Raw genomic sequence first — 27,439 nt, forward strand, 5'->3', positions numbered from 1 at the left:
CACACTCAGAGGGGCTCAGAGGATGTTGTATCTGTTTTATGATTTAATGCAGATTACAAAAATCACTTGAGAACAAGCCAGCAAGGGAGCAAAGACTTAATGACTGAGCTTACACTACCAGGAAATGAATGCCAAGTTCGGTGGGAACTCCAGGATAACTAAGCTTTGATTACATGTCATTATCCTGATAGGAATTTGGGTAAAAAGACCCTACAAACTGCAATAGGTTGTATTTCACCCGGATCACAGAATCTGAATATTCCAAACACTGCATCTGCAGTTTGTTCCTGGCCCAAGTTAAAACATTTGCTCAGCACTAAGAACACGTTATCCACTCCAAAAGGATTTAAAAGCTGTTGTTTCCTGCAACAGGGACATGTAAAAGGAGCCTAAAAATACCTGTTCTGCAGGTCATTGAAAATTCCCTGAGTGCTCACTCCCTGAGCCATCACAGCCTGGAGTGTGTTGTTCTGATAAACAACAGGGAGGTGTAACAGCAGCGAGTGTGATCAAGGACAAACTAAATTACAACCTGAGGGTGCTTTTTAGAAAAAGGCACAAAAAAATCCAGACCCAATGTCCACAAGGGATCACTCCCCTGAAGCACAACCATGTCCTTGCTGGAAGTGATGAAGGAATTATATTGGAGGCACAAAGGAAATCAGTGGAGATGAGACAGAACTTACAAGAGAAAATTGTATGAAATGTTAATCCATTTAGAATTACTTTGTAACATGTCTTCCATATAAAAACTGAACAGAAAGAAGCTTCATTCTGGAGTTATAAAAGTTATTAGAGAGCTCCCGTGTGTTGTACAGGTTACAGAAGGTGATCCCAAGCAAGGAGAAGTTTAGATCTCTCTGACAGTCTCTTCCCAGCCACCTCCATCCCTTGAGCTTGGCCTGCTGCAGGTCATCCACGCATCCATTCAATGCAGGAGTGAATCAAAGTGCTTTTAAGGAGAGTTTAATTTGTGCCAACTTACTGAGTGGTTTGAAAAAGCCAAGATAGCTGATATTAATCTTTTATCTTAAATCACATCACATTATAATGTTTCTTCTGGTTTCCTTGTATCTTGTATCAGACTGTGAGCAGTCCCCACAACTCCAGAACATCAGGATGGAAGGGTTTTATGTAACCCCTTGATTATAAATAACTTCTTGAAATAAGACACCCATCAACATCCAGTGCTACTGCTTAAGCAAACGCACAGATCTCAGCCACTACTCCAGCCCTGCTCTGTGAGCTCAGAAAACCTGAGCCTGAACCTTGAGAGAAGTCACACTGATCACATGCACTTTACCTGCCTCAACCACTCAGAGAACAAGTTCACAAAAAAAACAAAGGCAAGTTCTTGACTTCCAGATTTCTCAAATTCAGCTTCCTGGGATTTGTAAGAATAAAAAGCAGCTGCTGCCCAAGGAACTGATGTGGGTGTCTAATTTAATTCAACCTTCAGGTTGTATGTGCAGCGCTACAGCAAAGGGCAGAGGAACTTCATACATTCCACAGGCTTGGAATAAGAAATTCAGGTTCTGCTGTACAAGACAGTCCCATAAAACTCCAAAATTCTGGTAGTGCTGTGCTGCCATCACAAAAAGTGCAATTCACCATGAAGGTGTGAGTTGCTGTGTACATTGTAAAGCTCTGGGCAGAAACCCACTGACACAAAATTAACTTTTTCATTCATTTGTTAAGCTGTCATTTAGAGGTCATCCTATAAATGCAATAATCTCACTTAAATACATAGGTAACAAGTCTTCTGAGGCAATTCTTGACACTGGCCCATCAAAGGCCACCCTAAAGTAAACATTTAGCAGAGCTCTGTACCATTAAACAGTTCATACTCCCTTTCAAAATCTGACCAGGTTTGTACCATATTGGGAAAAGTAATTTATGCAACATACCCAAGCTACCTTGGTTTTGTAGTCAAAATACCATTTGGCAATTTAATAATATATTCCTACAAAGGTTTCCAAACCTGTAATACTGCAGGGCTCAATAAAAGCTTTTGGCTTTCTGTTTTACTAAAACAATTTATTCCATATATAAAAAGTATGTGCCACATCCTCACAGATTTAAAAAAATACACTAAAATAGTTAATAAGTTAATTTTATACATGTAATGGTTGAGTCTAAAACCCGGTTCATATGTCAGATGTGTTGTTTAAAGTTCATTTTCTATCCTATATAAACATCCACTTGCTAAAAGTAGACAGCATTTTAATTTGTAACTTAAACATTACAGCTTTGTTTCTTCAGAAAATATCTTCAATAATAAATGAAACTGCTTCTTCCGTGCAAAATCAAGCCTCTAAAAGTGATTTCTAAGCCAAGAGAAGGGCAGAAGTTTCAAGAAGTTGAGAAAAACGTGCTTCCTTTCCCCTGGAGTCTAAGTCAGCAGCAAAATCAAAATGGTATTTTAAATTCAGGGAACAACGAAGTGCAGAACTTACACAAGAGAGCACTTACCAAGGAGTGGGACAGTCTGGGTGACAGGAGCAGGGACATTAGTAGGTGCTACAGGAGGTGGAACAGTCCCATAGATTTTGGAACTATCGGTGGTTTCAGCATTCCCTCGGCCTCCAGAAACTACTGGGATGGGATTTCCTACAGACGACTCCTTTGTAGTGTCCTCACTCCCACCCGTCGCTGTAGCTGAGGAACAAGGCATGGACACATTAACCACCAGCAGCAATTCCTGCTGCACGACCTCTGCCTCCCCCAGGGCTCCAACACTTACAGTTTGGGATGTTCACTGCCGGAGTGTGCGGGACAGAGACCGGAGGGGTTATAGGTGGTGGTGGCCCCGGAGGAAGGAAGCCTACAAAATACAGATGCCCCCTGAGTGCCCCTTTGGCACAACACTCCAGTGCAGCTGGGTCTGTGCTCTGGGGACAGCAGAGCACAGGGTGAATGAAGCACCCTCCACATACCTGGGGGTAAATGCAGAGGGTTGAATCCAGGCCGTAAGAACGGGGGCGGCGGCGGGGGCGGCACCCCGGGAGCAAATCCAGGAGGGGGGATTCCTAAAGGGGCTGTGAAAGCAGGTGGTTGGAGTGCACCAACCACAGGAGGCCCAGAGGGATGTGGCGGAACCTAAGGAAAAAGGAAGGGGAAAAACGTGTTACCCCAAGACTGACCGGGTGACTCCTTGTCCCACTGGGATCTCTGCTTTGCCCAGCACAACAGGAACATTTAAACAACCTAAAATTGCTCTGCAGCAAGTGAGGCTTGTGTAAGAGACCTAATTAGCACTCAAAGAACTCCTACCACTCACAAGATCAACACCAATCTTGTTTGCCTTTATAATTAGAGAAAAATTCTTCTCTGTGGTAAATGGGTTTTAATGTATGTTGGTGGCTCACCTCCACACACCTTTCACACAGTGGCTGGGATTCATTTCCATCCAGGAGGATACAATGCAATGCACATGACTTTGGAGCAACTAAAAACCTTTGCTTGTTTCCTTCTTACTACCTGAGTTTATACACTATAATATAGTGATTTTTTCCTTTTTTTTTCTCTTTAATTCTGATTTATATCAAGCTCTGAATTTAAATTAGCTCTGATTTAAATTAAGTTGGTCCTTAGTCTCATATTTATGAGCTTATTACAGAAACTACACTAAATGTGTGGGAATCAAAAGGAAAAAAAATCCAATCAAAAACATGCTCTGCACTTAGAATGGATTTAATAAAGCAAAGAAGAGCTGTGTGCCCAAGTGACCACAACTGACCACCTCCATGACCAGCAACATTTCAGAACACCAAGACCCCTCATAACTTTTTATTTCTAGAGGAAAGAAGGAAAAGCTTTTGCTGGTTTATTCTCAGGACTGAAAGAACCTGCTTCAGGTTCCTTACCAGCGTTACTCAGCCCAGGCACACTAAACCTGTGCTATTACAGTTTGATAATCAAAATGATGATATTAGAAATAGCAAATCTGAGGAGGGATGCAGCAAACTGGGATCAACATGGAAAACATAACTAGAGGGAGAATTGTTTACTAAGGAGGAGACTGGAATGGAGAAAGGGAGGAGAAAGCACAAGGGAAGGGAAGGTCCGGAAGTGAGAAAAGAATCAGTCGTGGGAATCCTGCAGCAGAAGCTCGTTCTTGACACTTCCTTTTTCAGCATGGATTTAAGGAAAATAAGCAAAATCACTGCTGTTTAATACAGTTAATGGCTACTAAACTTTCTGAAGTTATAAGTTTGAGTTCTTGATCTTCTGTGAGTGCTTGCCACATTGTAGTTCATAAATCACACTTTCTCAAGATGCAAGACAGTTTTATTCATACTCCCTCCCATCTGGGAGAAGGGATACTACTATTTTAAAAGCAATGAGAAACTACTGATATTAAAGTAACAGGGTATATCTATCAATAGAAAAGCTTTATCTTAGGGGGAAATTATAAGGAAAACAAACAAGAAAAAGCCAATCACCAAACTGAAGATGCAATTCAGCCCATCAATAAAAAAAACCTCTACTGCAGTAATTTCTCTGTGACTGAGAGAACAGAGTTACCATTCATGGCATCTCCTCCCTGAATTATTATTTAAAGTAAGTTTTTGTTTCTTTATCCCAAGTAAAGGAGGAACAACTCTCACCTGTGGAGGAGGTACTGTTATTGGTGCAGGCATGGGGACAGGGATAGGGACAGGTAAAGCTTTGGGTATAGGTGACACTGGTTCATTGTGTGCAGCTTCTGCGCCTCCGTTCTGAGCTACTTCATTTTCAGACTTCTTGGGGATTCCCTTCCACTCTGTACAACACAAAATCCCAACAGACAAGGATCAGCTCAGAGGGAGCAGCAAGGTGAAACATGTTTGCTGATGTTTATAAAAGGACCTAATAGAAAATACTCAGATAAGAAGCATTTATACATATTTCTGACAATAATAAAAAGAAATAATTAAAAGAACTGGACAGAATGACCCAACCCTGAAATAAAGCTTCACTAACCGCACACAACTGAACATGCAGCACTGCTGTACCTGGACTAAGAGTTTCATTGTCCAGCATTCCCCCTTCACAGAAGCTTTCAAGATCTTCAGGTTTGACTTTGTCCCACGGTATGTAAGTCACACCTAATTCCACATCCCAGTACTGCTTGTAGTCTGGCTTTATTCCTTTATTCAGAGCCCATGCAATCTTGGAGGGGGGGAAAATACATGTAAAGTCAGGCAAATGCTTCCATTTTAATGCATTTCATGTTTCCTTCTCACAAAACAGCATTATCATTTGGGGCTAAAAAGCAAAGATAGTAACTAAAACAGTTACAACCCTCTGAAGTAAGTTGGTTTTTTTTAAAGCAGACTTAGTTCTTTTTCCTTGGCTTGAATCTTGCTCGCTATTTGTAAAAATGTATAAAGCCAGTTTCTTCCCATATTCCCCAGCCACTAAGATTAATTCCAGTTCCCTTTGGAGGACTCTAATATGATGTTCTACAGAAGGAAGAACTTCACTAATTTAATGCATCCTTCCTTAGTTATTAGTATCTTCATAGGATTATCGTATGTAATGAAACTCTTATGAGACAAATATCCAACAATGAGAAAACACACTTCCAGTTCCCTGCAATGGCTAAAAGGGCACCATTTTTATTGATCAAATAGACAATTACTGGCAATCTTTTGAGGAAACTGATACAAGTTCCACTAACTCCATTACAGACCAGGAAGAATAATTCTCAAGAAGTGGCCCATCCCCATAAATTTACAGAACACATAAGAGTCTCAAATACTCAAAAGCCCACCACAGATGAGAAAGGATGACAGTAATTCCAGAAGCTTTAGAATCCTGACATTTTCCAAGCAGTACCTTGATGGATTTCTGGTTGACTTTGAAGTTCCCTCGGCTCAGTTTCTGGAGGGCTCTGTTGGCATCTTGTCTGTGCACCATGACAATGTAGGCACATCCTCTGGGGGGGATCATCTGGTTGGGGTTTAAGGAACAAAATTGGTTTTGCAAATAAAAAAGCAATGAACAACACACAAGTGTTCAGTTATAGCAAGCTGGGACATCAGAGGGTGTTCCAAAAGGGGCTATGGAAGTATGGAAGGGAATGTAATTTAAGAGGCCAAGAAAGCCACTATCTTCAGGAAGTACACATTTCTAATAAACTAAAACTTCACAACTTCTGATGTGGAAAGCTTTAAACTCTAAAATATGGCTGACTCTTGTAATATTTAATCTTTTCAAACTGCTAAACACATAAATGCTGCAGTCTGGCAATTAATTACCTCGTTGGAAGACACATCAATACCCCCCTTCATTCCATATACCATGAGCTGGCAGCTGCACCTCCCCACTCGGGTCTATCTGCAGCTTTGGAATAATTTTTATTATTTATAATGAATTTGAGAAAAATCTCCTACGTTGTTTTACAAAATTTGGAGTAGGAAGAAAATTGCAGTCGCTTCTTTTTGTTTGTTTCAATGAAATTTTAACAGCTATTATTTATATATTTATATGTATGTACTTATATATTTATACATATAAAATATCCTTAAATACAGCTAAACAAAACAACAGTTCTGTGTTTATGGCTAAAATAACACCAGCTGAGGGTCCACATTTCTGTACTCAAGTAAAATGGAGCAGATGAACTCAGGAGCACAGGATGTAATTCTGCAGGCATCTAGCTCTTCCTCATTCTCCAGAGAAGGCAGGATTTTTATGAAAATGGCATAATCTTCTCTGTTTTATTTGCATTTTTAAATTGCAAGAACCCAAAGCAACTCCATTCTTTGTCTACAACTCAGCCAAACTAATTTGAGTCTACACATTAAAAAGCACAACATGCAGGAAATGAGAGCTCAACTCTTTGGAATTTATAAAAATAAAGCTGTCTTAGAGCAGCCTGGAAACACTTTTTGTAATCAAGCCTATCAAAGTAGCTCACACTGCAGCATTTATTACTTACATTGATCGACTCAATGGGGCCAAACTCTTCCAAAAGACTTCCAACGTCCTGCTGAGTTGTCCTCTTGTCAAGCTGTCCTACCCAAAGTGTGGTACTACAAACTGCAACAAAGAGTTAACTCAGGTTGGGAGAGCCATTATCGACACAAGCTCCTCTTACAGGACAGAGTAAGCCCCACATTTATCTCACTTCATGCTGAATTCAGGGTAATAAACCAGCAACTGAGCTCAAAGTATCACACTGGCTGCACTTTAGCACAGCAACATTTAATACTTAGCCACGTTTTGACCAGTAAGTGATACAAAACTGCAAACTGTGACAGCACTAGGTGACAATCTGGGAGAGGTGCTGGCAGAGGCACATCTCACACCACTGCCAGGGAGCTTTCAGTGAACAGCTGCCAACGCCCTGCAGTCCTTTTACACTCCTGGAATTGTCACTCACCAGCTTTTGGCTTGTTAAAACTCTTCAAGTTTGTGTGTCTCTTACATAAGAGAATGCTTTCATTTTACTTGCTGACCCCAGAGAAGATTCCACATTCCAAAGGAATATTCAGAAGACAACTACTATGTTTGGTCTATAAACACAGGCAAAGCCAAGATTACTTCAGATTATTTCAGCCTGTGTTTTCCAGGTCAAAGCCCCCCTCCAGGTCTGAGAGACACACAACACTGAATAATTAGAAAAATTGTAATAATTTACAACTAACTCAACTTGTTATTTAATCTGCTTTAGCTTGCAGGTCTCAAAGGAAGGAAAATAAAAACACGGGGCTTCAACTTTTTCTTCTCATTTATAGCCAAAGTATTTCCAACTTGGAGATATTCCAGAAATGCCAAACTGTCTACTATGAGTAAAGGAAGTGCAGGGATGTGAATTTAAGTCCTACCAGCTTTACAGCTCAGAAAACAAGTCACAGTGCAGTTTACTTTTTTTCTGTCTGGATGAATCTTGGAGAGGAACACAACAATTTAAAGAGTACCACTCCAAAAAGTGGTAGTGCTGGTATTTGCAAAGTTGCATCCGCAATGAAAGGAAGAATGAACTTACCACTGACAGTTTCTGACTTGATCTGGGGGAGGCCCTTGGACCTGCGCTCCCTCTCTCGCTCCCGTTCCCGCCTTTCCTGCGAGCGCGACTTCGGGGAGTGTCGGCGCCGGTCCCGGGAGCGCGACCGGGAGCGCCGGTGACGGGAGCGCCGGGACCGGGAGCCAGACCTGGAGCGTTTCCTCTTGGGGGACCTGGTGTGAACCAAAGCCACGTGTGTCACATCAGTGAGCAAAATGTTTATTGCTTCTACAAAAAAAAAAAGGCTAAAAAAGAGATTTCCAGGGAATTCTGCCACTGAAATGGGAGTTTATTGACAGGCTTGAAGTTACTCTCTCCCAGTAAGAGAACTGCACAGATACCCAACTTCCCTCAGCGGGGAGATGACTTCCAGGGGTTCATAACTCTTAAAGAGTCACTAATCCAGCTCTCATTCCTGCACTAAAAGAGCTTTCACTGATTTACCTTGATGCAGATCTAGATCTCGACTTCCTGCTGTCAGACACATGCCGTTTGCCCTCCTGAACAGGTGGCTGCTCCACTTCCATATCCTAAAATATGAAGTTGACTGGTGTTATGGGTGAGCAGCACCAGTATTTTATTTCTTTTTATGCCAAGACTAAATTATGTAACAGCACTAAAATTACACTGAATATTCAAATGTGTGAAACTAAAGAGTAACGTGGCTCTCCCTCAGAAGCCTCACCTCTGCTCTGTGTCACTGACAGGGAGAGGGTCCAGTATTACCTGTACTTAAGACAACCACTGAAAACACAGCATAGAAATAATCTGAACAACTCTTGTTTTCAATTTGCATATTATCTTTTTTCCATATTTCAGTCCATCTCCACAGAATATGATTATTCTCCTTAAAGTCAGTCAGCGGATCCTGCTGTGTCAAAGTTACAGGCAAAGTGAGGTTTACTACAGCTCTTCTCCAAGACATTACTAGAAACTACTTTAAGCCCTGTATGTAAGCACACTGCAACAAATTTGAAAAATGAAGCAGAAAGTCAAAGCAATACATAAAATGCAAGAACTTGCTTAAAAAAACCCACTAATTCCAACACAGCTCTTCCTTCCTACCCCAAATCTTCCACAGTTTCCCATTCCAGAACATAACTGCATCCTGCCTAGACTTTAAGTTTTAATTTAATTTTTAAAATAAATTTAAGTTTTCATTATATGACCCCAGCAGGGAACACCCAAAAAAGCCCTCTCTCAAAATGTACTGATTCAACAGAATTCTAGACTAAAAAAACTAATTACAAAGACACTCTTGAGAATTGTCCTTTTATTCCAAGTCAAAGCAAGAACTGATTTCTACAATCTGTGATGTCACAGCTTGGTACCATCTCTATTTCTCAGTTCAGGATTTCCTTTTCTTGGAACAAAAGAGGCAAATAAACTTTTTTAAATATATATATATACACACATATATAGGCTCATGAATAGACTTGCTCTTTGATTTCTTCTTAATAGCAGCCACTTATTGAAACTACAATGTCCTGAAAACCCTTAGGAACCAAAGCATTTACTTGGATTTTCTTAAGTTGTTACAGATTTTGAGTCCATTTCCACTACATTCACATTCTACCAGGCCCTTAACAATTAACTTTTCCAGACGGTTTCTTCATACAAGAAGATTGCATTGTCAGAATTCCGTGGCACAAAATATTCCTGAAATATGACGGAGACAGGAAAGGGAAGAATGAGGAAGCAGTAAGCACACACATGCTGGTTTTGCCAGACTTGTCCTGGAGCCCCCCAGCTTAATCCAACCATGTCCCAACGGAGCCACCCTCACAGCCAGCTCTTGTCCTGGATATCCTGACACTTCTGCTCCTGCACAATCCATATACATTTGAAAAACACACGTCTGAGAGCATTTAAGTTACTTTGTTTACTGCAAAGGCTCCTCACCTGTTGATGGGGTTTCTGCATGTGTGACTCAGTCTGGACTGGAAAAGGAGACTGGAAAGTTGGCTGCACAGGTGCTGCTGGTGGAATCACAGGCTGAGCCATGGGTGGGAACTGGGGGGTAGGCAGGAGACCAAAACCTGGCATTTGCCCATTAGGAGGAAGTGGGACCTTTAGAGAATAAAAAAAAAAACAACAACAACAAAAAAATCCAGCTAGGAAAAGAAATTGCATTGGCTCTCCCAGTTTGCTCAAGTTAAGTTGTATCTGTGCTCCAAAGTCACAATAAAAGATGGGGGAAAGATGAAGTAGGTCAAGCATTTAGATGTAGAAAACAATCTTGTTCTTCAAAGCCTGACTGGGACAGAGAACAAAGATATGTTTCTTTAGAAAAATTGAGGGCTAAGCCACATTCACTCTTCACAATAGTAAAACCACTTCCTTATTTCTCCATCAAAGAAAACAAGCAAAAGATAGAAAACACCAGAGAGGGACGAGGGAGAACCTGAAGTTACCTGGTGACGCATTGGATCCTGCTGTATTCCCATCATCCGCTGCTGGAAAGGATCCATATTTGGGAGCTGAGGAAATACTGGCTGTTGCATGCCTTCTGCTGGAAACCCACTGAAACCAGGAATATTTTAGTGAGACAAGTCAGTACATACACAGATCTCTTTATTTTCCAGATTTCAATACACATTTACACAGCCTTGCTGTAATTTTAAAAGGAATGAGTATCTCTACTATGATCCCATTTCCAACAAAAAAAAAAAAAAGGAGAAAGAGTGGCTTCCTTATCTTTTTTCCACTCTAAGAGTGGTCCTTTATCGCTTAAAGCAACGCTACACAAAGGTTAGAGCCTCCCTCTCCCCCCTGACTTACAAAGATCTCAGCCTATGGAAATGTTTCAGGAAGGTTGTCTGCCTTAGGCTAAACTTCTTCCTCTCCAGTTCCTCTTCTGGGAACAAAAGAAGCAACCTTTTTCCTCAAGGAAAATAAACTGGCTGTACTTTTGCTGTTAACAACCACCTTGGTTTGGGAGGAAATAAGGCGGAGGAGCACAGGATGTGTATCACAGCAGCATTACAGCGATGCCAATCCCTTCCTAATTCAACACACAGCATGGACAGTGCTCAGGGAACTCAGGAGGGCTCTGCAGGTAACAGGACCTGCCTGCAGGAAACTGAACCGGATTTCAGGAGGATACAGGAATTTCATGGTGATGGGAAATAGAGCTTTGCACTGTTTGAAGACACAGGTGCCACAAAATTCTGCAGAAGTTCTGGACAGATCGGTTTTTCACAGAGGAAATGACTGAGTTTGTGTGCCCATACTGGGAATACTGGAATTCCACCTTCAGGGACATCTTGCACAAGTGGGAGGTGCTAAAGACAGAGGCTCTGAAGTGCTGCCAACACAACATAAACATGCCCAAAAGCCTCTGGCTGGGCAGGCACAAGCAGTGCTTATGTGTGACCTACCTCATCTCTCTGTACTCCAGAGTTCACCTGTACTCTAGGGAAAATACCACCAATTTCCTTCAAAGGCATTTTAATTAACTAGTACTTGTGAAACATAGAAGTGCTGGAGGTGAGAGACACAGTAAGAAAGCTGATGAGAGTGTTAGTGGTTCTGGTTTTGAGAGCAGGGTTTGGATGCAGATACAGAAAGTAAGACATGGGGCCACGGACTGAAGCAGGGAAAAAAGAAATATGGACTAACCCCGGCATTGAGCACCATCCAGCCTGTGCACTGAATGAGAGAGGGGTCCTGTGGAGAAAACTGGGATGTGGTCATGGCATTCCAGACTTTATCATAATGCACAGTAAAAGGGAAACAGGACTCTGAGCTCGTTTGTGGGGGGACTGAACGTTCAAGAACCTTAAGCCAATCTTCATTTCTTAAGTAGTTAAAACCATCAAAATGTTTGGAATAGCATCTTTTCCCCAGCCAGCAAAGCAATCCAGCCGATCACTAACCATGCCCTGACACACTCAGTTGTGCAATAAACACATCTTGAAATCCAAGCTAAGCTTTTCTCTACAGAACACAGTCCTCAATCAGTGATGTTACACAAACCCACACCACATCACCAAAGTGAAGAGCCATAAAAAACACCCCACCAAAAACTGTTAACAGAAATTGTTAACAATGTTTTAAATTTGGGCTGTAACAGTTAAGCACTGAAGTAACTTCGAATTTTAATCCACTTTCTAACCTAAAAATCTTTTAGAACAAAGATTTCTTAGTTTTGTTATGACACACAACTTACAAAGCTGGCTGAGACACTGAAGGGGAAGGAGCTGAATCTTCTTTCTTTGCATCTTCCACTGCTTCTGGTTCATCATCATAGTCAAACCGATCTAGAAGTTTCTGAAAGAAATCACATTGTGCCCACTATTTTTTCTGTATCTAACAGAATTGGCAGCCAAAATATCTTTATTATCACAGTTTTACTACATATCTAACAGCTCTGGAATTCAAGACAAGGTTAGAATGGGGGAAAAATAAAAACCTATGTTTTAACACAGAATAAAAACTGTCCAAAACTAGTTTTCTTCAGCTTCAGAAAATGCACAGGCCATAAAAGCAGGAAGCCAACCTCCAAATGGAAAAAGAGAAGAAACAAAATTAAAAACTAACAGAGGACACTGAGGTACCATCCCAACAGTTGTGTTCTGGGGAGGTTCAACACAGAACAAACCAAGGCTTACTTTATCAAACGATGTTTTCTGCTCAGGTGCTGGGAAAGCAGCTTTTTGCTCTGGTGCCTGAGCTGCTGTGGTTTTCAGCTGAGCAGTAATAGCTTGAACCTGAGCCATCACAGTGTTGTCTATGACCGGTGACTGGGGCTTCTGAGGCTGCTGGAAAGTCTGCAGGATTTGCTGAAGCTACAAAAACACAAGGTAGTATTAAGAATATGTTCTTATATAAACACAAAGCATCAAAACAGTTGTAGGATATAACTTTTATGTCAAACCAGACTATGGCACAGGATGAATACCAACAACTTGACTGAACCAGAGAGAACTCTCAGCAAGACCAAGAGTCACTTTTTAAATACTTCAGTGGCAAAATTCAGCAGATCCCAACGTTGTAGGACTCAGGCCCTTCAGCACTGCTTAGTGGACTGAACAACACAACTCCACATTTTCTTTATTATATTCCACTTGTCCCGGAAACTTTGTAACTGTATCAATTCACAACTAATAATTTAGGAATATTTAACTGCATTTTCCTCAAATACCACAATTACTGGATGGAAGAGTCACAGATAATTCAAGTACCCTTTGACTCCATCAAAGACCTTAAGGAGGCTCTTCGCTTTGCTCCGTCATTTTCCCCCCTTGTTTCACATAAAAGCTGCAGTTAGAAGGGAACCAACAAGCAGGTTACCTGTTGTCCTTGTGTTGTCTGGAACAGCTGAGCTACAGCTGCGAAGGCATCGGAGCTGGGCAGCTGTGGCACGGTGGGCACTGAGTTCGCAGTCACCTGAGGGGGCTCCGAGGGGACCTTTGCCGGAGGGGGCGGCGAACCTGAGGGATCCACAGGAGCAGAGGAAGGGCTGTGTCACTCCAGAACACTCACCCTGCTCTTCACCTGCCTCCTCAAAACAAGGGCCTGGCCACAAGCCCCTCTTTAACCCAAAGTTCCTTATTTACACCACCCCAACTGCACATTCCGTTTGTTTTGCCATGAACTGCCCCAGCCACTGCCCACACCTGCACACTGCATGCACCAGGAAAGAAAAAAGGCCCATCTGGAAGCTGGTCCCACATGGAATTTCAGAGCACGGCTCCCCGTTTGTAAGTGTCCAAGTTAAGAACAGCTCTGACTCCAACAGCATGAGGCAATGAGCATTACTGTGTGATGGTTCTGGGCTCATCCTTTTGGAGTATTTCAAATGAACCAGCTCATGGCTCATCTGAAGAGCAACTGAGTTCCTCTTAACATTTTCTATTTTCTAGCAGGAACTGAACTTTTTCTGAGAATTCTGGTAATAATTAGAGGTTATTTCACAGGCAGCTCGTTTTCTTTGGTAAGGTCTGTTCACGTGCCCCTTTTGCACAGGCACAAGCCACACCTGCAGCTGATGGATAAATCCTCCCACCAGAAAAATTACTTTTAGTCATTCTTCCAGGAAAAGACTCCCATTTCCAGGAGCTTTACTGAAATTGAGATCACGCTTTAGGACACGCTGACAGCTTTGGCTACATATGCAGCTTTCTCATTCTCTTTGCTTTACATTAAAATGCCTTTTTTAATAAACATTTTGCCAGTACAAGGTAAATTAGCAATAATACCATCAATTCCTCCACACTGTGAGCAAGTCACTATTCTTTAGCAAATTTGTTTTAATGGACATAATAGAGCTGTACAAGGAGTGACAGTTTAAGAAACTTCACAGATAAAAATATTTAGTTTGAAATACTAAGCAAACATGTTTGCCTTGCAATACCATCTCCTTTAAAGCCATTCCTCTGTTTGTACTTCAAATAACTCCAGTGTTGACAAGCAGCAAGCAGAGACAAACGTGTTTAATATTTTCCCAGAAGTGAAATGCAATATAAAAATACTGCAAAAAGGTATGTGGCTGTTCTTAAGCATGAAGTAACTCCCCAATTATTTCCTGTATATATTCAGAAGGATATTTTCTTGCTCAAGGGAGAAAATTTGCATTTTTCTCTCTATGGGCTAAACAGATTGTATCTCACATAACGCATTAATATATTTATTATTATTCATTAGCATATTTATTTCAGGGCCAAATTATCCCCTCTGGTGCATGTGAATAATCTCACTGAAAATCTCTGCAGAAGGCAGCCAACCTGTTTGCCACCAGTGAGGAGACACGGCTGGAAGGGCAGTAGAATGGAACTGCACGGCCACCACATTTCATGGGATACACTTCCCTGAACACAGCTGGAGAGGCTCCCACTTGTGCTGCTGTGCATCACTGTTTTGTTGTCTGTCACCACCCCTCCCTCACTCCATTCCACTTTTCCCAGTCCTACTCCAAGGTACACAGTGAACAAGGAGGTTACCAGAGCTCAGAGTGAAACACGGAGTGCAGAGCCAAAAAACAGGCCCTCTGGAGAAAGAGGGAATTGTGGAATGTGTATTCTCCTCCACTGCTCCATAACCTCACTGCCAGCTTTTCATGGGGCACAAAATAGGTCAGTGCAGCACTGTGGGCAGGCCCTCCCTGCTCTGCTCTGTGGGTCAGTGCTTTCCAGCCCGTGCAAAGGCCCGGACAGAACTGCACTGTTTGAGAATCTGGATGTGAAACACCAGTTAAAGTGTCCCAGGGCTCATACTGAGACACCGACAGCTGCTGCTTTCAGGTACTAAACTGATCCAAAGAAAGACAAAGCTCTTAACATGTAAGATCCCACTTTACTCATCTGGACTCTAACATTAAAAAATTACATCAGAATTGGAAACCTGAGATACAACAGACAAATATTTCAAAGCAAAAGAAAAAGTACTTGTTTAAGAGGGGACATAGAAGTCATCTGTAAGTGTCCACATATGTATGTGCACATGAATATCTGTGATACACATTTCAGGTATTTTCCAATTAAGTGCTCACCAAGTACAGTATCAGCATTTATTCAAAATAAGTTCAGCTGCTCCACTTAATTGTGACAACAAAGGTAAGTTTATGGACATGTTGCTGCTGGAACTAAGAGTAGGTGCTTTCCTGTGAAAGCAAACAAGCTATTGCCATTTGCCCTTTGAAGGCAGAAGTTAAAATGTTCATTCCTACCTTCATTGTTAGTAGCATTCTCTGCCATTGGGGCAGTGGCACTAGTTCCTGCTGCCATATCCAGGAGAGGCTGAATTATTTCAATTTTAAATACTCCGTTTTTCTGCCAAAGGTTTAGGACACGGACTATTTTACTCTGTTGAAACAAAAGTAAGCATCAATGCTGAATCCAGCTCTCCTTATTCACAAAGTCCCAGTTTATCTTCTGTATGTGGAGAAGAAAGGTTTGAACAGCACATAACATAACCAGGCACACCAATTTAACAAACCCTGTGTTGTGACACAGGGCAGCAACACCTTTTACATGGTTAAAAGAAAAACTGCCAACTTATTTTACTGTCTCCTTTAATAAAAAGCAATTTGTGACACTTTCCTAAAACTGTTCTGGCCAGTCAGAAATCCAGGTCTGATGAATAATCGAGGACATCACTTCAGCCCCATTTCTTCACAGATGGTCACCAAGGGTTGAACCAACCAACCAATGTGACCAGAAAGAGAAAAAGGAAAACAAGCTGGAAAGCCCTAAGGAAGAGAGAGGTAATTACATCAGGAAACACCAGAACAGCACTTCAAAGCCAGGCTGAGGATTGCTTCCTTGATTTTATCCCTAATCCAACCAATTCCATGTTGACGCCAGAAACCATCTCCATCATTGCTCAAAAGATCAGGAAAGCAAGTGGGAAACATCCTCACTGATCACTGCAGAAGGATTAATTTAGAATCTCTGATTGTCAGCTGTTATTTCAAGCTCATTTTTTTTCCTTTGACATGAAGAACAACGCATCTTTCAGGAACAAGCTGGAAATTAGCCTTTCCTTCTTTAGCCCAGCACTAAAACAATGTCTCGCTAGTTGTGTTGCTTCAGTTGGAATATTCAGGCAGGTAGAAGTCAGAATACATGTTGTATTGCTGTCCTTTTGTAGGTTTAGTCATCTCACCTGCAGACATATAAGCTTCAAACACTTTTTACTTGGAATGAATTGATTCTGTCCCTTCTTGTTTCAACAATTAAATGTCTCAGAGTGACTCAGTTATCTACACCCATGCAAATCCACCTCTACCTTCATTAGCTAGGTGATTCAAGAATTTTACAGAATGTTTGCTAAAATAACATCAGTTAGAGAGAAACCTGAAATAGTCTATTTTTAAATAAGATTTTGGTCTGAAAAAACAGTTAAACTTGAAAACAGCAGAATATCAAAGCAATAAAATGCTATCTCTCCAGAAGACCTGAAAATAGAATGAAGGCCAAAGAATGAGTAAATTTAAAAGTCCTGTTTTCAGTCACATTAATCTTACAGAAAGGTTGTTTAAAAAAAAAAAAAAAGTAGCATTCTCTTCAGACATCAACCACAGTTGTTGTGTATCTGCAGATCAGGTTTTTTGGTTTAGAAACTGGAAATCCGTCAAAGCAAGCACGTTATAAATAATATTATTCCCTATATCAAGCAGCCCCATGAAGAGATGGACAGCCTAATTCATTTATGTGAACAAAATGGTAAGTACAGAAACAGAAAGGAGAAGGGACTGCTCTTTTTCACCAAGGTATTAACCCAGGAGCTCCAGGATATCAGATTCAAAGCCTGAAGGTCTAAATGTACCACATTAGAGAACTATGAACATCAAAGCTTTTCAAAAAGCTTATTTAGAAAGTTGGGGAAGAAGTCAGGTAGAAAAGGAGTATTTTACAGAGAAAAAGCGAGGAGGTGTTTTTCTGGAAACCAACTGGCGACTTCTGAAACATACTTATCTTGGATTTTCCTGCCAGGGCACAAAAGTCATTTTCTGTTGGTAACAACCAGGACCATCAGGAATTCAGGACACTTTCTGAGCCTCTGTTCTATCAACAAGTACAGCAGAACTAAATAAAACAAGGCCTTAAACCAGTGTTGGCAATGGAGAACAGCAATGAAACCCTCAAGTACAGGAGTGGGAAAGACTGATGAAACCAACACAATGATTTTCTTAGAAAACTTTTGTGAACAGAATCATCACTGCCTACAAAACCAGAGCTGCTCCTGCAACACTTCCTTTTTGTGGGAGATACTGCCTTCCAGAGGAAGTTTTCCTGAAGCAACCTCAAGCTTTTGGCACAGTAACCACACAGTGCTGAAGTGTCTCCACAGGCAAAGCTGATGAGGGTAGGCAAAATATATCTTTTAACTCCAGCTTGCATTCAACTATCACCTTTGATCATCTTCCTCAGCCTGTTTTACCCTTTCCTACAGCAACAGTCTCCCAGGGACAGAGAGAATCACCCAGTTCACTGTCACAGGAGAGCAAACACCATGACCAATGCACAGCAACACTTGAGGAGTGACAGTCATACCTTGTCTTCAGATGGACACAGATACAAATACTGGAATGTGGCAGTAATATTTTTAGAGAATCTTGGCCCAAAAACATCTTTGTCTGTTCCAAACTGGTGCCGGGACTGACGAACAATGGAGTCAATCACGTACAGCCCAGGGACTTTGTACTCTGGTTTGCACTGAAACACAACAAGAATTGGCCATCAGGCAGGGATATTCCCAGGAAATCTGCTCTTGGGGAGAAAGGGAGCACTGCATTCCAGCCTGTTGCTCTACATGCCCAGGCAAGCATGAAAACTGCCGTTTCTGAAAGTATGGATTAACTTAGTGACAATTAATTTTACGTTCAGTACCTCCAGTTTCCTCCCAGCTGCTGGGTAGAGAAAAATTTCACAATTTGCTTCCCCCCCCCCCAATGTATGATGGAAAACTAAAATGAGGTTATATACACAAAAGTGATACCAAAATGTATAAAATCCTAACAAACCAGGATTTCCCTGAGTAACAGAAGCCTTTCTGGTTATTTATTAGCAATATCTAATAAAGGATGCAGACAATAACTTTATTAATATATTTTTTTAATTCTTTTTGTTTACCTTTTTGATAAACTTCTCCACAATCTGGACAACATGCTTATAGAGCTGGAAAATAAATAACATACATTAACATATCAGCTACTGAACAGTGGTGCATCATCTTGGAAGTGTTTTTACTCGTTGTGCTTATTACCACTTCAGAAAGAGTACAGAATATGGCAGTCACATTCTAAAAGGCAGGATGTTATCAAGCTAAATTAATTAATTAAAGCACAGAGAAAAGGATTTCATGGGGGAGACCAACACCCAAGGCATCCTTTCTGCCAGCAGTGTGGTGACAGTGAGTAAGTGGAAGCTTTCTGGAGTTACTTTCTACACAGGACCAGCGTTTCCACGTGCTTATAAAGTGTAGTTGCACCCTGCAACAGTTAAAATTTTATTTTACAAGAATCACAACACCCTAGTGGGTGTAGCATTAAAAAGCAATGACCCCAAAAAAAAAAAAATCAAGCTGGCATCATGCTCCCAGTCCAAAACCAAGAGATGATGTTCACCACCCACTTGTTTCTACACAATAGCCTTAATGCCAACCAGAATAAACCGTCCCTGAGACTGGGAAATCCTGAATATTTACTTCAGAAGTGAAATAATAAAACATTGCTGCTGTTTACAGTTTGGTGTTTGTGCCTGTAGTACTTTACCTTAATAGCTTTAATGGCAGCTTTTGTGATGAGAATCATCTTTGCTCGAGAAATAGGAGGTTTCATCTCCATCAGTGAAAAGAGCTGAATGGAAAAAAACAAACATTAGAAATGTGTTCTGAAGCTTAAGGAATTCACCAAAAAAGACAGCATTTCAGGTGGGTGAGGGATTTTTGGTATCCCACACTCTGTGTTGGCCACATTGCTGGCTGGCCCTGAGAGAACTTGCTATTTTACAACCCTGTTTTGCTGTTTTACAAACTCTGCTGCCTTATTCTCCATAGGTCACCCAGGGGACAGTTCATTCCTCAAGGACGTTTTCAGGAGTTACTGGTCTTTATAGATTACATATGTGTGTGTGTATATATATATATTTTATATATATATATATGTGTGTGTGTGTGTGTGTGTGTGTGTATATCTACATAACCGAAAATAAGCATTAGCTTTACATTTCAGAGATGAGGGAAACTAAAACTGGCACACAGAGTTGGGGAATCATCCATGAAGACATCTGGATACACTTTCCCCAGGATCCCAGCACCACCTGAACACTGTGACATGACATTCCATCCGTGTGGAATGTTTTAAGAGAACAGGGAACTGAGGGACTTGGGGAGATTTGTTGTCAGTAACAGCCTGGCACTCACACATACACACACCAGAGACCCCAGATTCCAACGCACATTGCACCGCTCTCCAGATCCCTCGGGATCCCCCTCTGGATCTGCAGTGAATTCTATCAGCTCCACAGGCTGCTCTTGGAAATTCTCACTGCAAAATAACCAGCTGCCAAAACCACCCCGTGCACTGCACTGTGTTCTTATGGCAAAACAACACTGAGACCTGCAAGGCTTCTACACACACAGTTGTTTTTACCTTGAAATATTCCCCACAAATCATAGGGAAAAAAATTGTTTTGTGTTACATAATTTCATTTTGTCCTTTACAATAAAGAAAAAATTGAGCCCTTGAACACTAGTCAAAAGTGTCATCAATTATGTGCCACAAAGCAAAATAAGAGAACACAAATGTCTTCATTTGTCACTGTAATGGAAAGTAAGATGTCATTTAAAAATTTCTTCTCCTTCTAATTTTAATTAATTTAAGTTCCAAGATACTGGTGAAGTGACCAAGTCACACAGATTTATTCACTGTCCCGGTTAAGGAAAAAAATCAATGAAGAAGACAAAAAAATTTGGCCAAATAAGGTAAGTGATTTGCTAGCAAGACTTTCAGCAGGACAAAGGGAGGCCTTACACCTATAAAACACAGAGAGCTGGCAACAAGGTATTTACTTTCTTAATTCAATTCCTATTCCAGGAGATGTGACAGAAGAAAAACTGTTGTTCAAGATAGTGGTAGCCAGATGCCTTTTCCAGCACCAACACAAGACCATGAATTCTCATTATTCATGTCCATAAAATGCCAGTTCCAATGCCAGAATGTTGGACTTTTAAAGCCATTTTAACTGTCAAACATATTTCAGCTTGATGAGAAATCGCAGCAGGGACAAATAAAAACCATCAGATAAAAGACAGAAGGAGAGAGGGGTCTGTGAGCTGACTTGGTTTTAAAAACAAATCTTGTTTTCAATTTGGACTTAACTGCTTTAAAATAAGCGCAAAGAACTCTCGATGAACGAAGTCAGTAATATTATTAAAACTCAGAAAATCTGTTTTAAGAGGTAATGAAAGGGGAAGAGAAATCGAAAGCCCAACACCCACAACAAAGCACCAGAAGGCTCAAAAACAGACGGAGGAGGAAAAAAGCAGCCAACATTAAGACAGGCATTCCATATCCTTTCCTTTGCACATGGAGAAGCAACTGGTCCTCCAGCAACAGGATCCAGTCCCATATAGTAAGAACAAAGGAGCTGGTGTGAAAGCAGCACTTTGTATTTCAGGAACACAAGGAGAGACCCCCCCAGGAAACTGAAAGGGCTCAGAGCAGGGCCCAAGGTAACAAGAAACAAGGGGTAGCAAAAATATAAAGAGAAGTATCTTTAAAGTATCCCAAGTTTGACACTGCAATTGGGGGAAACACGAAAAAAATAAAAATCCAAGGAGAAAAACTGCCAGGGAGGACAAAGGCACACACACATATATAAATACATCTACAGTACATCTGTGTGTGCATGTGTGTGTATATATATAAAAAAAAACTATTTGCCCTCTCTGCGCCCTCCCCATCACCATCTCTCGGAATTTTACAACAAAACTTTCCTACTTTTTTTCAAGTTACCTGAAATCTTCAAATATCAAATGACTACTTTAATGTGGATTTTTATTTAATTCTCAGTATTGGTTAAATGTGTCAACACCACGTTTTAAACACAGGTAAATCTAAAATTTAACACCCTTGCAAGTCCCTCATGGTTTTCCACTGGTAGCAGGGGGAGCTGCTCAGTAAGCCATCCATGAATTTACATTTCCGTATGTTCAATTAGACTGGGATCTTCTTCCGCACACATTGCCCAAAGCAATACACCAAAAAAACCACCCCTATTTTCAGAGGATTGTTCTCACAATAATAAATCCAGTTCCTCAAAGGGCACCATGATCAGCCCAAGGAACAACCTGGACACAAAAGTTTACACTATTTAAAAAATCATTGTGATGGATGCAACACAGGTCACGAAAATCTGTGGCTTGAGAGTGTTTCCAATGTCCTGCCTCACAACAGGAGCCTGTCCCTGGAATGCTCTGACCTTCTGCTTTCACTGACTGTTACTGCAGGATTGGAGGATGTTGACACAAAAGAAGTGGAGGTATTAAAGAGCCCACTAAATTCCAGCCACAGTACACAATATTGATTTAAGAGTATTTCTGGGTACTTTTCACAGCAGCACGGAAGGAAACTCTAAAGTATCTGTAAAGCAAAGAGCTTAAAAGGCAGAAAATTCACCTGGTCGTTTTCAGGCTGATAAATGCTATTTAATAACAAAGGGGAGCTATTCATTAAACCACGGCAGGACAGCAAAAGGGAGACTAACTAACACAGTGAGCCCCAAAATTAAAACTTTATGTGAAGTACAGAAGCACTACAGAAAACACATGGAAGAAGTGAACCAAGACACCTTCCAACTCCAACTGTGCCCCTGCTCCAGCTCAGGAGGTGCCAGGAGGGGTGGGAAACAGGACAAGGATGATGATTGCCTTTAGTTCTCAGACTTTTGAGCAGCAGATTATTAACTCCTGTCATTCTACAGTTAATGCCCTTTGCTGGTCTATTTTACATAGGAACCTGAGAACCACTATTTTAAAATTTACCGAGCTTGATGTACGATCTTAAGTCTATTTATCTGTTTTAAGCATGAGAACCCAGTAGGAAGGTAAAAATACCTTTTAGGGCTTGAACTGGCTTCCCTGGCTTTGCTCTCTTGCTGAAGTGCCTCTACCATAAAAAGGTCTCTTTATTTGCAAATAAAGAGCTACGGGTCTGTTTTATACACTCATTAAATCAACCCCCCAGCACAGCAGCAGCACGGAGAGAAGCACCTACTAAAACAAACACGGTGTTTAGTGATTAGTGGGTATCAAGCACTCAGGTCACTGTCAGGACACCTCATTCAACCTCCCCTTCTCCAATTTCCAGAGCAGTCTAACACGCCCTCAATGATTCAATCGAGCCTTAGGTGTCCAAAAACACTTCCCAAAGCAGACTTCACCCACAGTCAGCACATTCATTCACCAGCTTTTGGAATGTGTTTTATTTATGCATTTAGAAAACACGAGACATGGCAAATCACCAGACACTTATGGGTATATAATTGTAGTTACTTGTTTGTGTGCCTACAGAAGCAAAAGGATGATGGAAGACACGACCAACAAGCACAGATGCCACACTATTTTGTTAACAAAACTTTAAAAGGGCAGATGTTTTAGAAAATCCAAAGGAATTCTGCTGGCCCTGTACATTTTCCTTCCCCTGAAGAACTTGCTGCTTCCTGTCCTCCTCAGGTTCTTCGTCGAGCTAAGGAAAGGAGAAAGAGCTTAGCAACAGATCATTCCCTATCTCAGATGATCAGCAAGTTTTAAATGCTTGACCACACTAGCATCACGTGCTGCTGAAGGTAAGAGATCACCATAACACCCACAGCTGTCAGGCTGTATTCTTGGGAAAATAAAGTGACATTTAGATTTGACCAGATATGACCCCCAGGCAATGAAGCCAAACAGCACTTCATCGACTCAGCCACTTCTGTGGCCTAGAAAGGCCTTCCACAAATACTGAAACACTGGGGGGAAACCTCTTCACAAGGGATCCTCATCTGAAAATGACATCACGGAAGTACACACAGAAGAGAGTTTTGTTTTCTGCAGAAATGGTTTGGAAATGCAGCTCTCGGGGCCAGGGCAGGGCTCTCATGTCCAACACATCTCCAGGAAATACTGCTTGTCTCACTTCTCTTACCAGGAATCCCTACTGGAATGTCACAGCTTCCAATATTCCTGGAAACAAGTTCAGTGCAGAGGCAAGAGACTCCAGCCAGATGCTGGTAGTTGTGTCCTTGCTGCTTTTCCCTGCACATCCAGACTCTCACCGGGGATCCCGAGCTCCAGCAACTGCTGGAGAACCACTGGGAAGGATATCCTGCCAACCTCTATTTATAGCACCTGGGGAGGGAGGGGAAGACTGTAATAGAACAGGCAAAATAAAGCCTTGCCATTGGCATAAACCAGGCAGGCTGGATCAAAACCCCAACTGCCCAGTGCCCTGAATAAGGACCAACAGCAAAGAAGGAACCCGCAGCTCCAGCTTGGAACAAACAACCCACAAGATCTGCCACCTCATTGTCTCTGGGCACCTTTAGGTGGGATATCAAATGTTTCAGTGGTACAGATTAACTACTGTCAACCTGAGACACACCATTAAAGGAATAGGATGCATTACTCAACGCAAATAAAAGATTACAAAACAAGAAAGTTGGCACTTTTTTCCTATTTCCAGCAGCAAGACTGTGCAAAAAAAAAAAAAAAATCTCTTTTTCTAACTTTTATAACCAGTAAACTATGCCTCAAGTTTTTCAGATTAAAGAAAAGGAAACATACATCCCCTAAACTGAAACATGCCAAGGATTTATAAACCATGGCAGCTGTGTGGGTTTGGTGAGGGGTTTTGTTTGCTTCTGTTTTGGGGGTGGGATTTTTTCTGTTTGGGTTTTTTTGGGGTTTGTTTTTAGAAAAATGCTTGCTTGTTTTCCTAAAAGCATAACAAAGTTCTGTCCATTATCCAGTTACCTTTGGTGATTTATTTATACTGTGTCACTAATGTAACATAATATATGCACCTAACAGTGCAGGATCCAGTTGGAACTGAATTCCTCAGAGGAAACGCACCACAGCCCTGTCCAATCCCTCCTATTCAGCTGGAGGAATCTGCTCAAACTACAGCTGGATAAAGATGGAGCAGCAAACACAAAACCTGGGCTTGCTCCTGCAGAAACAGGAGGATTTTGAAGAGGACATTTACTGGCAAACTTGCATTCAAAAGAGAAGCTCAAAGGCCTGGACTGAGGGAACGGCACCACAATCAAACAGGATCAAATTACACAACCCCAGCGAGTTCCCACCCACTGCCAGAGCCAAACTCACTCCTCTCCCTCCCCAAGCTCTTTTATCCAAGAGGAGACACCAACCCAGCAACTTCGAGCATGCCTAATTTACAGCCCTGCTTTGAACTTGGGCCTCCCACCATTCAAGGAATTGCTGCAAACACCAAACCCACCCCAAAAAAATCCCAAATGGTGGGATCACCTGCAGTAAGTGGCATCTGCTCCTTCAGGCAGAGCTGACATGGAAGCAGAGCCAGGAGGGAGTCACCTCCAGCACGCACAGGAAGTGCAGCTCCAATCCTGGGGGTGCTGCACTTGGGAGTTCCATGATAAACCCACAATTCCCTGGTACTGCAGAGCCAGCAAGTCCAGGAATTCTTGGCCTACGGGGTACTCTGTAGCTGCCCCCATCTTCACTGCTGGAGCCACTCCACCCCCAATAAAATAATTAACCCTTCAGTGACTGGGACTGGCACCTCTGAAGGCCTCACAACACCAAGCTGTACAGACAAAACCAGCCCTCAGAGGCTTCCCAGCCTGGGCTGTTCTCACCACTGTTGGAACAACACTCAGACCTCTGTAAAACTGACATTTCTGGGCTTTCTCAGTGAAGAGAACAGTATCTCCCCCTAAATCTTACCCCCACCCCGACCATTTCAGTTTGTGCTGCTCCAGGCAGCAAGCGAAGAGACCCATCTGAGAACTGGACTTTATGTGCTCTGCCAACACCACAAACTCCCCTCCTGGGAGAGGACTGGGCAGGAACCACACAGACCCTGAGCTCATTCCCAGGCTGCTCCACACACGTGCAGTCCCAGGAACCCGTCACACACACAGGTGACTGCACAACAGGAACTTCAACAAGGACACTTTTCTCCCCCATAACTGATATCCAAGCAAAAAATCTGATGCTTTGCTCTCTTTCAGACATCAGGATTTCACTCGGCATTCCTGTCTGCATCAAGCCATAGCATCCCACCTTTCCTACAGGAAGAGGTAGGGAACAAAACACACCCGTTTCCAAGACAGGGATTACTCACGGAATCCCAGGAAACTGCAGAGTGAACTTTTTGCACCCTGACTCCATCACTGAAGAGCAGCTGCCATCTCTCCCATTCCTGTCCTGCAGGAATGCACAGCCTCCCAACCTTCCAACGCATATTTGGGAACAGCCTCTGGCTGAGCTTTAACTGCTTTTCTGTCTAGGGAGGACCCGCAAAGCCTCAGTGCCCAGCTGAGGGGGATGTACGACCAACAACTAACCATCGTTTTTAAGTCACGTGTCAAAAAACTTTATAGAGCAAGGGCTAAATTAAATCGCTGTTTATTGCACAAAAACCCACCACGCTCCGCTTTGATCCCAACTCCCACCAGCTGATCAAGGAACCACAAAAAAAAAAAAAAAAAAGGAGGAAAAAAAAATCAGAAGGCAGGGAGCGTGGCACGAAAGGAGAGTAAATGATTTCCAGCCTCCCCTGTGCCCAGCGCTGGCATCGATCCCTCAGTCGCATCCCAGGGGTCCAGAGATCCCCCCTCTCGCTCCAGTCTCACATCGGCCAAGGCACTACGAGGGAACACCAGTCCCGAAACGCGGCTTCCCCCCCGCTCCTCAACGACACGCACGGCCGGGAACGGCTCCCAGCAGCGATCCCGGAACAGGGATCGGAACAAGGTTCCCGCTGCCAGCGGTGCGAGAAGGAGCCCGGCAGCGGGGGCACAGCGAGCCGGTGGCAGTGAAGGCGCGGAGGCAGCGAGGGGGGGCAGAGATCCCCGCACAGATCCCTCCAACGCCGCTTCCCCCCCGGGCCGGGCCCGCGCGGGGCGGCCCCTGCAGGGCCGCGGGGCCCGGCCGCGCTCGCCTCCATTTTCCCCCGGAGCGCCGCTCCCCGCCGGGCCGAGCCGGGCCCCTCACAGGCGGCAGAGCCGGGCAGGGCCCTGCCGGAAGCGCGGGGCCGAAGGGGGGGGGCGGTGCGCGATGGCGGCCGCCGTGTGTGCCGTGTGTGTGTGTGTGTGTCCCCCGCCCCGCGCTCCCACCTCCTGGTTGAAGGCGTTGACGGCCTCCATGTCGGCGCTGGCGGGCGGGCGGGCGGCGCTGCGGGCGGTGCTGTCGTTGCGGGCGGCGGTGCCGGCGGGTGCCCTCAGGGCGCGGCCATGATGGCGGCGGCCATGGCGGGGCTCGCGGGCAGCGCGCGCGGCCCGGCCCGACCGCGCGACGGGCCGGGGGGGGAGCGGGGGGAGCGCGGGGCACGCCGGGAGCGCACGGGCCCCGCTCGCGGCCCGCGCGAGAGCCGCCGGGGGCACGTGACTCGGCGCGCGCGCGCCGGCGCCATGTCAGCGCCAGTCCCACCTCCCGGGGGAAGGGGGGGTGTGGAAATGGCGGCGTGGAGCGTGCACTGACACCACACTGCCGCTGTCACTGCCCCCGGACACTGCCACTGCCGCTGTCACTGCCCCCGGACACTGCCACTGCCCGCAGCCGCCGGGCGGCCGCCGCGCCTCGGCCCCTCACGGCTGCTCTGGTGCTGTTGCGGGTGGCTGGGCTCGGCTCGGCTGGATTCGGTTGCGCTCGGCTGAGTTCGGCCGAGGTCGGGTCAGTTCGGCTGGACTCGGCTCCGTTCGGCTCGATTCGGGACTGTTCGGCATATCTCGGCTCTCTTCGGCGCGATCC

The 27,439-nt window shown here is 43.4% G+C and overlaps 1 protein-coding gene across 2 annotated transcripts in view; it reads right to left on the reverse strand.

Annotated features, from left to right (window-relative positions):
- The window catches only part of SCAF4 (SR-related CTD associated factor 4), a 31,012-nt gene extending 4,100 nt beyond the window's left edge, over positions 1–26,912 (reverse strand). Inside the window, exons 1-20 of one of the 2 annotated variants that reach the window (XM_032678520.1) lie at positions 26,806–26,912; positions 19,215–19,298; positions 18,574–18,618; positions 17,995–18,156; positions 15,666–15,801; positions 13,292–13,431; positions 12,610–12,786; positions 12,168–12,268; positions 11,618–11,665; positions 10,411–10,519; positions 9,899–10,066; positions 8,441–8,526; positions 7,979–8,169; positions 6,929–7,029; positions 5,824–5,937; positions 4,998–5,154; positions 4,611–4,765; positions 2,937–3,099; positions 2,744–2,824; positions 2,473–2,658 (exon numbers count right to left, since the gene is read on the reverse strand). In XM_032678520.1, coding sequence (XP_032534411.1) covers positions 2,473–2,658; positions 2,744–2,824; positions 2,937–3,099; positions 4,611–4,765; positions 4,998–5,154; positions 5,824–5,937; positions 6,929–7,029; positions 7,979–8,169; positions 8,441–8,526; positions 9,899–10,066; positions 10,411–10,519; positions 11,618–11,665; positions 12,168–12,268; positions 12,610–12,786; positions 13,292–13,431; positions 15,666–15,801; positions 17,995–18,156; positions 18,574–18,618; positions 19,215–19,298; positions 26,806–26,835 — 2,434 coding nt within the window. In that variant the 5' untranslated portion in view covers positions 26,836–26,912. The remainder of the gene's footprint in view (positions 1–2,472; positions 2,659–2,743; positions 2,825–2,936; positions 3,100–4,610; positions 4,766–4,997; positions 5,155–5,823; positions 5,938–6,928; positions 7,030–7,978; positions 8,170–8,440; positions 8,527–9,898; positions 10,067–10,410; positions 10,520–11,617; positions 11,666–12,167; positions 12,269–12,609; positions 12,787–13,291; positions 13,432–15,665; positions 15,802–17,994; positions 18,157–18,573; positions 18,619–19,214; positions 19,299–26,805) is intronic. The other variant, XM_032678522.1, reaches the window with a different exon arrangement.
- Between the last annotated feature and the right edge of the window lie 527 nt (positions 26,913–27,439).

Source organism: Chiroxiphia lanceolata, chromosome 2, assembly GCF_009829145.1.
Source record: "Chiroxiphia lanceolata isolate bChiLan1 chromosome 2, bChiLan1.pri, whole genome shotgun sequence".
Classification (NCBI taxonomy): domain Eukaryota; kingdom Metazoa; phylum Chordata; class Aves; order Passeriformes; family Pipridae; genus Chiroxiphia; species Chiroxiphia lanceolata.